General features: G+C 41.1%; 1 protein-coding gene across 2 annotated transcripts in view; it reads right to left on the bottom strand.

Moving 5' to 3' along the window:
* LOC124711979 (X-linked retinitis pigmentosa GTPase regulator-like) overlaps positions 1-12108 on the bottom strand; it is a 340089-nt gene that overhangs the window by 96598 nt on the left and 231383 nt on the right. For both annotated transcript variants that reach the window (XM_047242261.1, XM_047242262.1), the window contains one exon: positions 10773-10925. In XM_047242261.1, coding sequence (XP_047098217.1) covers positions 10773-10925 — 153 coding nt within the window. The remainder of the gene's footprint in view (positions 1-10772; positions 10926-12108) is intronic.

Here is a 12108-nt window from a genome sequence, read left to right as displayed (position 1 = left end):
CCTTGTAGCTCAGTACCACCCAGGACTGGAGCAACCAGCATTTCGACCACTACACGTCGTGCCCTGAAATGAGAAATGTCCTGCCCACTACCCTTCCCAACTCTCCCACAGTGATATTCCACCGTCCACCAAGCCTACACAATATACCCTACATATCCCCTGCTCCCAACCCATTACCTCATGGCTCATACCCCTGTAATAGACCTAGATGCGAGACCTGTCCCATACATCCTCCCACCACCACCTACTCCAGTTCGGTCACAAACCTCACCTATACCATTAAAGGCAGGGCTACCTATGAAACCAGTCGTGATCTACAAGCTAAGCTGCAACAACTGTGCTGGATTCTATGTGGGCATGACAAAAAACAAGCTGCCTGTCCGCATGAATGGCCACTGACAAACTGTGGCTAAGAAACAAGTGGACCACCCTGGTGCTGAAGATGCTGCCAAACATGACATCCTTCATTTCAATGACTGCTTCACAGCCTGTGCCATATGGATCCTTCCCACCAACACCAGCTTTTCTGAATTTAGCAGGTGAGAACTTTCCCTGCAATATATCCTATATTTCTGTAACCCTCCTGGCCTCAACCTTCATTAGTCACTGTCCTCTTCCATCCAGCTCCTTCCCTGTTCCCATTCCAGCACTACACAGCCCTCATTCCACCATCACACTGAGACATTTTACTTCTCTCCTTTCCCACTACCCTGCCCCCACCCCCTCCCCACCACCCACTGTCCAACCTCCCGACTGCACGTAGCTGCCCTACCCTCTGTCCACCTCATCCCTGCATGCTCCCCAGCAGCACGTCACTGTCAACCACAGGGTTGTAGCCTCTCTCCGATGTTATTCAATCTGTATATTGAGCAAGCAGTAAAGGAAACAAAAGAAAAATTCGGAGTAGGTATTAAAATTCATGGAGAAGAAGTAAAAACTTTGAGGTTCGCCGATGACATTGTAATTCTGTCAGAGACAGCAAAGGACTTGGAAGAGCAGTTGAACGGAATGGACAGTGTCTTGAAAGGAGGATATAAGATGAACATCAACAAAAGCAAAACTAGGATAATGGAATGTAGTCAAATTAAATCGGGTGATGCTGAGGGGATTAGATTAGGAAATGAGACACTTAAAGTAGTAAAGGAGTTTTGCTATTTAGGGAGTAACGTAACTGATGATGGTTGATGTAGAGAGGATATAAAATGTAGACTGGCAATGGCAAGGAAAGCGTTTCTGAAGAAGAGAAATTTGTTAACATCGAATATAGATTTAAGTGTCAGGAAGTTGTTTCTGAAAGTATTTGTATGGAGTGTAGCCATGTATGGAAGTGAAACATGGACGATAACCAGTTTGGACAAGAAGAGAATAGAAGCTTTCGAAATGTGGTGCTACAGAAGAATGCTGAAGATAAGGTGGGTAGATCACGTAACTAATGAGGAGGTATTGAATAGGATTGGGGAGAAGAGAAGTTTGTGGCACAACTTGACTAGAAGAAGGGATCGGTTGGTGGGACACGTTTTGAGGCATCAAGGGATCACAAATTTAGCATTGGAGGGCAGCGTGGAGGGTAAAAATCGTAGAGGGAGACCAAGAGATGATTACACTAAGCAGATTCAGAAGGATGTAGGTTGCAGTGGGTACTGGGAGATGAAGAAGCTTGCACAGGATAGAGTAGCATGGAGAGCTGCATCAAACCAGTCTCAGGACTGAAGACCACAACAACAACAACATATATATTTAAAAACAAAGATGATGTGACTTACCATACGAAAGTGCTGGCAGGTCGATAGAAACACAAACAGACACATACATACACACAAAATTCTAGCTTTCGCAACCAATGGTTGCTTCGTCAGGAAAGAGGGAAGGAGAGGGAAAGACGAAAGGATGTGGGTTGTAAGGGAGAGGGTAAGGAGTCATTCCAATCCTGGGAGCGGAAAGACTTACCTTAGGGGGAAAAAGGACAGGTATACAGTCGCGCACACACACACACACACACACACACACACACATATCCATCCGCACATACACCGACACAAGCAGACATGTCTGCTTGTGTCTGTATATGTGTGGATGGATATGTGTGTGTGTGCGAGTGTATACCCGTCCTTTTTTCCCCCTAAGGTGAGTCTTTCCGCTCCCGGGACTGGAATGACTCCTTACCCTCTCCCTTAAAACCCACCACCTTTCGTCTTTCCCTCTCCTTCCCTCTTTCCTGACGAAGCAACCATTGGTTGCGAAAGCTAGAATTTTGTGTGTATGTATGTGTCTGTTTGTGTTTCTATCGACCTGCCAGCACTTTCGTATGGTAAGTCACATCATCTTTGTTTTTAAATATATATGTTGTTGTTGTTGTGGTCTTCAGTCCTGAGATGGTTTTTTTTTGTCTGCTTGTGTCTGTATATGTGTGGATGGATATGTGTGTGTGTGCGAGTGTATACCCGTCCTTTTTTCCCCCTAAGGTGAGTCTTTCCGCTCCCGGGACTGGAATGACTCCTTACCCTCTCCCTTAAAACCCACCACCTTTCGTCTTTCCCTCTCCTTCCCTCTTTCCTGACAAAGCAACCGTTGGTTGCGAAAGCTTTAATTTTGTGTGTATGTTTGTGTGTCTATCGACCTGCCAGCGCTTTCTTTTGGTAAGTCACATCATCTTTGTTATTAGATATATATGTTGTTGTTGTTGTGGTCTTCAGTCCTGAGACTGGTTTGATGCAGCTCTCCATGCTACTCTATCCTGTGCAAGCTTCTTCATCTCCCAGTACCCACTGCAACCTACATCCTTCTGAATCTGCTTAGTGTAATCATCTCTTGGTCTCCCTCTACGATTTTTACCCTCCACGCTGCCCTCCAATGCTAAATTTGTGATCCCTTGATGCCTCAAAACGTGTCCCACCAACCGATCCCTTCTTCTAGTCAAGTTGTGCCACAAACTTCTCTTCTCCCCAATCCTATTCAATACCTCCTCATTAGTTACGTGATCTACCCACCTTATCTTCAGCATTCTTCTGTAGCACCACATTTCGAAAGCTTCTATTCTCTTCTTGTCCAAACTGGTTATCGTCCATGTTTCACTTCCATACATGGCTACACTCCATACAAATACTTTCAGAAACAACTTCCTGACACTTATATCTATACTCGATGTTAACAAATTTCTCTTCTTCAGAAACGCTTTCCTTGCCATTGCCAGTCTACATTTTATATCCTCTCTACATCAACCATCATCAGTTACGTTACTCCCTAAATAGCAAAACTCCTTTACTACTTTAAGTGTCTCATTTCCTAATCTAATCCCCTCAGCATCACCCGATTTAATTTGACTACATTCCATTATCCTAGTTTTGCTTTTGTTGATGTTCATCTTATATCCTCCTTTCAAGACACTGTCCATTCCGTTCAACTGCTCTTCCAAGTCCTTTGCTGTCTCTGACAGAATTACAATGTCATCGGCGAACCTCAAAGTTTTTACTTCTTCTCCATGAATTTTAATACCTACTCCGAATTTTTCTTTTGTTTCCTTTACTGCTTGCTCAATATACAGATTGAATAACATCGGAGAGAGGCTACAACCCTGTCTCACTCCTTTCCCAACCACTGCTTCCCTTTCATGCCCCTCGATTCTTATAACTGCCATCTGGTTTCTGTAAATTGTAAATAGCCTTTCGCTCCCTGTATTTGACCCCTGCCACCTTCAGAATTTGAAAGAGAGTATTCCAGTTAACGTTGTCAAAAGCTTTCTCTAAATCTACAAATGCTAGAAACGAAGGTTTGCCTTTTCTTAATCTTTCTTCTAAGATAAGTCGTAAGGTTAGTATTGCCTCATGTGTTCCAACATTTCTATGGAATCCAAACTGATCTTCCCCGAGGTCCGCTTCTACCAGTTTTTCCATTCGTCTGTAAAGAATTCGAGTTAGTATTTTGCAGCTGTTACTTATTAAACTGATAGTTTGGTAATTTTCACATCTGTCAACAAATGCTTTCTTTGGGATTGGAATTATTATATTCTTCTTGAAGTCTGTGGGTATTTCGCCTGTCTCATACATCTTGCTCACCAGATGGTAGAGCTTTGTCATGACTGGCTCTCCCAAGGCCATCAGTAGTTCTAATGGAATGTTGTCTATTCCCGGGGCCTTGTTTCGACTCAGGTCTTTCAGTGCTCTGTCAAACTCCTCACGCAGTATCTTATCTCCCATTTCATCTTCATCTACATCCTCTTCCATTTCCATAATATTGTCCTCAGGTACATCGCCCTTGTATAAACCCTCTATATACTCCTTCCACCTTTCTGCTTTCCCTTCTTTGCTTAGAACTGGGTTGCCATCTGAGCTCTTGATATTCATACAAGTGGTTCTCTTCTCTCCAAAGGTCTCTTTAATTTTCCTGTAGGCAGTATCTATCTTACCCCTAGTGAGACAAGCCTCTACATCCTTACATTTGTCCTCTAGCCATCCCTGCTTAGCCATTTTGCACTTCCTGTCGATCTCATTTTTGAGACGTTTGTATTCCTTTTTGCCTACTTCATTTACTGCATTTTTATATTTTTTCTCCTTTCATCAATTAAATTCAATATTTCTTCTGTTACCCAAGGATTTCTATTAGCCCCCGTCTTTTTACCTACTTGATCCTCTGCTGCCTTCACTACTTCATCCCTCAGAGCTACCCATTCTTCTTCTACTGTATTTCTTTCCCCCATTCCTGTCAATTTTTCCCTTATGCTCTCCCTGAAACTCTCTACAACCTCTGGTTCTTTCAGTTTATCCAGGTCCCATCTCCTTAAATTCCCACCTTTTTGCAGTTTCTTCAGTTTCAATCTGCAGTTCATAACCAATATATTGTGGTCAGAGTCCACATCTGCCCCTGGAAATGTCTTACAATTTAATACCTGGTTCCTAAATCTCTGTCTTACCGTTATATAATCTATTTGATACCTTCTAGTATCTCAAGGATTCTTCCATGTGTACAACCTTCTTTTATGATTCTTGAACCAAGTGTTAGCTATGATTAAGTTATGCTCAGTGCAAAATTCTACCAGACAGCTTCCTCCTTCATTTCTTTCCCCCAATCCATATTTACCTACTATGTTTCCTTCTCTCCCTTTTCCTACTATCAAATTCCAGTCACCCATGACTATTAAATGTTCGTCTCCCTTCACTACCTGAATAATTTCTTTTATCTCGTCATACATTTCATCAATTTCTTCATCATCTGCAGAGCTAGTTGGCATATAAACTTGTACTACTGTAGTAGGCATGGGCTTTGTGTCTATCTTGGCCACAATAATGAGTTCACTATGCTGTTTGTAGTAGCTAACCCGCACTCCTATCTTTTTATTCATTATTAAACCTACTCCTGCATTACCCCTATTTGATTTTGTATTTATAACCCTGTAATCACCTGACCAAAAGTCTTGTTCCTCCTGCCACCGAACTTCACTAATTCCCACTGTATCAAACTTTAACATATCCATTTCCCTTTTTAAATTTTCTAACCTACCTGCCCGATTAAGGGATCTGACATTCCACGCTCCGATCCGTAGAACGCCAGTTTTCTTTCTCCTGATAATGACGTCCTCTTGAGTAGTCCTCGCCCGGAGATCCGAATGGGGGACTATTTTACCTCCGGAATATTTTACCCAAGAGGACGCCATCATCATTTAATCATACAGTAAATCTGCATGTCCTCGGGGGGGATATATATATATATATATATATATATATATATATATATATATATATATATATATATAAAAAAAAACAAAGATGAGGTGACTTACCGAACGAAAGCGCTGGAAGGTCGATAGACACACAAACAAACACAAACATACACACAAAATTCAAGCTTTCGCAACAAACTGTTGCCTCATCAGGAAAGAGGGAAGGAGAGGGGAAGACAAAAGGAAGTGGGTTTTAAGGGAGAGGGTAAGGAGTCATTCCAATCCCGGGAGTGGAAAGACTTACATTAGGGGGAAAAAAGGACAGGTATACACTCGCACACACGCACATATCCATCCACACATACAGACACAACCAGACATGGATTGGAATGACTCCTTACCCTCTCCCTTAAAACCCACTTCCTTTCGTCTTCCCCTCTCCTTCCCTCTTTCCTGATGAGGCAACAGTTTGTTGCGAAAGCTTTAATTTTGTGTGTATGTTTGTGTTTGTTTGTGTGTCTATCGACCTTCCAGCGCTTTCGTTCGGTAAGTCACCTCATCTTTGTTTTTATATATAATTTTTCCCACGTGGAATGTTTCCTTCATATATATATATATATATATATATATATATATATATATATGTTTTCAGACAATATTTCCTGCAGATTCATATTGGAATTCATACTCATTAAAATTAAGGAATAACTGAAATTATCATAATGGTACTGGCATGCAATGATAGTTTGTGATTGAGCTAATCGGTAGTTTTCAAAATACTGAAACGTAGCATTAAAAAGCTACGAGTCCAAACTTTAAATTAACATTTTCTTAAATGTTCCAGAAATTATATAACTTAAAAGATAATTACAAATATAACAATGAAAATATAATATAACAATGAAAATAATCAATTATTGGCAATATCATGTAAATGGATAGATAAAAAAAATCTACTCATCAAGCAGCGGCAGGGGAACATATGCACATAAGGATTTAACTTTTTCTTTCTCATGCTGTCCGGTAAGTTTCCCTTGACCCGGGGTTCTGGATGAGTTTCCTAAACAGTACCCCTTTTTTGAACCTCTCCAGTCCTTTTCCTTCACCCTTCTTCCTTCCCCTTTATCTCTTCTGCCAGAAGGAGCCACTGGCTCCGAAAGCTTGTAAAAGTTAAATCCTTTTGTGTGTATGTTCTCCTGCCGCCGCTTGGTGAGTAGGTTCTTTTATCTATCCATTTACATTAAAAGATAATTAGTATTAAGTCTGGACACACCAAAAATTGATGTTGCCTTCTGTGCTGTTCTACCTGTTTAATACACAAACTTACCATTATACATCGGTTGCCTTAATTTTTATTGACAGAATGACTCCCATCATTAATGGATTCAACCATTGGTTAGGAACTTGCATAAATTATCATAATCTCAAATATGGCAACTGTGCGTGTAAATAGATAATTCCCAGCATAGACACACAAACAGTTCTATAATCCTTTGTATTTTGCTAACTACCTACTTATTATAACAATGAAAATAATGAATTATTTTGCATTTTCAACTTCTCGCAGCATAATGAATAGTTCATTAAATTTTCGGCATGGAGCAGCACAAATAAAATTTCTTCCAGTGATACTTTGGCCACATATTGCCCGGTCATCCACAGAGCGAGTCACAAGACTGACGACAAGGTGCCAAGCGTGGCTTTATATGCTCCACCCTGGCAGTACTGCACATGTGGGTCACAGACAGTGGTCGGTGCCAAAGAGACACACTTACACATGCACCGCCTGTGGTGAAGACATACAGACATTCAATTCGCTTATCGATGTATGTTAGGCCGTGATGACACCGTGACGACTTCTCCGCAGTTTAATTACCCCTAGAGCCAGATTCCATGCCCTGTCCAAGTTAAAACCATTTATTAACAATTTACTAAGTTATTAGCTGATCTAATTTCTATAGCTTCCTTGAAGACAGAATCCCAAAAGGAAGAGGTGAATGTTAAAATCGTCACATCACTGTAGTTCACTGAACTATAGCTATAGAAATTAGATTAGCTAATAATTTAATAAATAGAGATCATCATCTTGGACAGTTTCCGGCCTCTGGCCGGGTCTGTATGGAACACAGGCCTCTCCATCATCTTCTGTCTTGCCACCATCTCTCTGTCTTCACCTTGGTCCAGTCTTCTCCTTTCTTCTGGATGCATTCCTCTACTCCTTTCAGTCATCTGTCTCTTGGTCTTCTTCTTGGTCTCTTTTTCTTCCAGTTTCATCTTGTGTATCCTCCTGGGTATCTTCTTCTCCTCCATTCTCTTAACGTGTCCATACCATCTCAACCTTGATTTCTCTATCTCGTCCTGTAATGGTTCCACCTTCATTAGTTCTCTGATCCTCTCATTTCTTAACCTGTCTATCTTTGTCACTCCAATACTGTTTCTCAAGAATTTCATCTCACTCTGCTTTTCTCTCTTCCTTTCATAACCCAGATTTCTGATACAGCTGTCTGGATTGGGACATAGTATATAACCTTTTTACTGATTTGGGATTCATCCTTGCTCTATATCAGGCTTCTGACACTCTTCTGAAATGCTTCTGCTTTTCTCACCTGCTCGTTTATCTCTCTGTCGTTTTTTCCATCTTCCTGTATCGGGCTTCCTAGGTACTTGAAACTCTCCACTCTCCTCAATTGTTCCCCAATCATTGTTATTCCCGTTGTTCCTCTCTCCTCCTTTCTTGTTGTGATAATCATCTTACTCTTACTTATGCTAAATTTCATCCTATATTTTTGTACTGTTCGTTCCCATACGTCCAACTCCCCTTGTAAAATAAATAGAGATAATAGTTTTCATTAGGACAAAGCATGGAATCTGGTTTTTGGGGTAATTCAACTGCAGAGAAGTCATCATGGTGTCATCGCTGCCGAACATATATTGATAAGCAAATTGAGTGTCTGGATTCCTTTGCCACAGGCGGCACATGTGTAAGCATAACTCTTTGCCGCCGACCAGCATCTGTGACCCACATGCGCAGTACTGCAATGATGGAGCATATAAGGCCGCACTTGGCACCCTGTCATCAGTCTTGCGACTTACTCTGGGGATGGCTGGATGATACGCGGCCGAAGTATCAGTGGAAGAAATTTTAACTGTTTGGCTGCGTGCTCAAAATTTAATGGACTAATCGATTATTGACAATATAATGTAAATTGGTAGATAAAAAAATCTCCTCACCAAGTGGCAGCAGGAGGACACACACACACACACACACACACACACACACACACACACACACACACACAAAGTTTAAACTTTTGGAAGTTTTTGTGGCTCCTTCTTATGGCAGAAGAGTTGAAGAGGAAGGAAGAGGAGTGAAGGAAAAGAACTGGAGAGGTCCAGTAAGTCCAGTAAGTCTCCACTGTCCTGGGATTCTGGGTGACTTTCCCGAACTATACCCCTTTTCCTAAACCTCTCCAGTCCTTTTCCTTCACCCATCTTCCTTCCCCTTCAACTCTTCTGCCAAAGGAAGGAGCCACTGGCTCTGAAAGCTTGCAAAAGTTCAATCCTATTGTGTATGTGTGTTCTTCTGGCACTGCTTGGTGAGTAGATTTTTCATCTATCCATTTACCTAATAACTACTAATTATCTAAACCTAATTATGACCTGAACCTACAGCTCATCTAAATTAGTAAATCTACACCTAACAGTTTCATAAACAAATAAGTACTTTCCAAAATATGAACACACAAGTCTTTAAATAGCCTGCCCCACCTGACAATCTTGAGTATGTGGCTAGCCATTACTGTGTTAACATCTATGTATCGATTCTGCGTACCGCTAACATTGTGCTACCATCTCCGTGGTGGTATCTGCATTTATGCAGCACGTAGTTCAAATTTTGATGCAAGTTTTTGCTTATCTGGATCAAGCTAAGCAGTGAAAGGTATAAAAGCCTGTCTGCCACCTAACACGAAAAAATTAACAGTCCTGCATATACTTTTGTTGTCAACATGTGTTAATGACCTACCTGTGTGAACCACTTTGATTGATGCCGGTATAAACAATGTTTACCAATTTCCTATAGAACGGTACTCAATTTGCTGTTTGTATCAACTGTGATTTGTGGAATGAGGTTTATGACAAGATATTGCTACTGAAACTGTCACCGATTACTGAGTCTAGCCTGATTCTCTAGACATGTGAATACGAGTGTAAGAAAACTGCTCACTGTCCAACAGGTGAATTTATAGTAAATATGGGATCAAGATGAAAAAAAACTGGAGGTGGGGTGTCCATTATTGTATAACATTGTTCAATACCTAAAACGTTTTCAGTTACGGGATAACAAACTTATGCACTGGTGAGAAGAAGAAGATGAGGTTCAAACCAAGTGAGTACCATCACAAAATGACTACACTCTTTGAAAGAGAACAGGAATACCTGCTTTGTAACCTCCAAGGATGTGGAAAACCCAAATTCCACATCACTCATTCCTCCCACCAGTCTTCACTCTGGTGGCATTTATTTACAGCCAGATGGTCAAAATTCACAGTTTCACATATTTTCAGAATGAGATTTTCACTCTGTTGCGGAGTGTGCGCTGATATGAAACTTCCTGGCAGATTAAAACTGTGTGCCCGACCGAGACTTGAACTCGGGACCTTTGCCTTTCGCGGGCAAGTGCTCTACCATCTGAGCGGTGGCTCAGATGGTAGAGTACTTGCCCGCGAAAGGCAAAGGTCCCGAGTTCGAGTCTCGGTCGGGCACACAGTTTTAATCTGCCAGGAAGTTTCACATATTTTCTTCCTCACTTTCTTCTACTAACCCTCTTCTCTTTCACTGTCCATTTTTCTCTCACCTGTTACCTTCTCACCTCTCTACTCTATTATTATTGTTCTTTGGTGACACTCTTGCCCACTGCTGGCAAAGATCTTTTCTGTCCCATATAGTCCCATTTCGTCTAGGTTTCAACTGAGTTTATTCCTTTGAAGCATATTATTTCTCATGCCAGACTGTGAACATTGGTGTCACAGCATTTCCGCTATTGTCTTTGTTGGCTGCCATTTGTTAGGTGGAAAAATGTTTATATCTGTATTTGACTTAAGAAAAATTCTTTTCTTACCAGGTTTCCTGACTGCTCCTCATTTTTGTGGCTGTCACTACTGCTCTCACTGCCATTATCACTTGCACTCTCACATGAACCACTGGACCTTAGGATAGGTGCAAGTTTCTGGTTCTGGTTCTGTCTCAAAGGCTGTGTCACTGTGCTGTCTTCCTACAAAAACACAATTAAAATGATATGAGTTATGTCTAATTTTACCAACAACTTTACTTTAGACTCCCCATTTAAAAAAAAAAAAAGAAGCCAACACTATACAAGTGTGGAACAGGTCCTACCAGTGGCATAGTTTTGGCATTTTAATACTATATTTGTTTAGTATATACCAGTTCCAGCTATTAGATTAAGGAAACAGTAGTGGCACTAAAATAGTTTGTATCAATCAGGTATAAATAAAAGAACCTGCAAAATAACAATACATACAAACACAGAAAAAACTTGTGATCATATAGCACCTATTGGAAAGCAGTTCACTCACTCCGTACATGCATTCACACATCATTTTCTGTAAATCACATCTTGAATGAGAATTACATCAAATTTCGTGGCTACTGCTAACCTACTCACATTGAAAACTATGGGAATCACATCTAGATTACTTTATATATGAATATAATAGAGGGAAACATTCCACGTGGGAAATATATATATATATATCTAAAAACAAAGATGATGTAACTTACCAAACGAAAGCGTTGGTATGTTGATAGACACACAAATAAACACAAACACACACACAAAATTCAAGCTTTCGCAATCCACGGTTGCTTCATCAGGAAAGAGGGAAGGAGAGGGAAAGATGAAAGGATGTGGGTTTTAAGGGAGAGGGTAAGGAGTCATTCCAATCCGGGAGCGGAAAGACTTACCTTAGGGGGAAAAAGGACAGGTATACACTCGCACACATACACACATATCCATCCACACATATATAGATACATGTAGACATTTGTAAAGGCAAAGAGTTTGGGCAGAGATGTCAGTCGAGGCGGAAGTACAGAGGCAAAGATGTTGTTGAATGACAGGTGAGATATGAGTGGCGGCAACTTGAAATTAGCGGAGGTTGAGGCCTAGTGGGTAACGGGAAGAGAGGATATACTGAAGGGCAAGTTCCCATCCCCGGAGTTCTGATAGGTTGGTGTTAGTGGGAAGTATCCAGATAACCTGGATGGTGTAACACTGTGCCAAGATGTGCTGGCCGTGCACCAAGGCATGTTTAGCCACAGGGTGATCCTCATTACCAACAAACACTGTCTGCCTGTGTCCATTCATGCGAATGGACAGTTTGTTGCTGGTCATTCCCACATAGAAAGCTTCACAGTGTAGGCAGATCAGTTGGTAA

The sequence above is a fragment of the Schistocerca piceifrons genome, chromosome 8 (assembly GCF_021461385.2).
Source record: "Schistocerca piceifrons isolate TAMUIC-IGC-003096 chromosome 8, iqSchPice1.1, whole genome shotgun sequence".
In the NCBI taxonomy this organism is placed as follows: domain Eukaryota; kingdom Metazoa; phylum Arthropoda; class Insecta; order Orthoptera; family Acrididae; genus Schistocerca; species Schistocerca piceifrons.
Note: the sequence above shows the minus strand (reverse complement) of the source record. Positions and strands in the feature narration are given on the sequence as shown.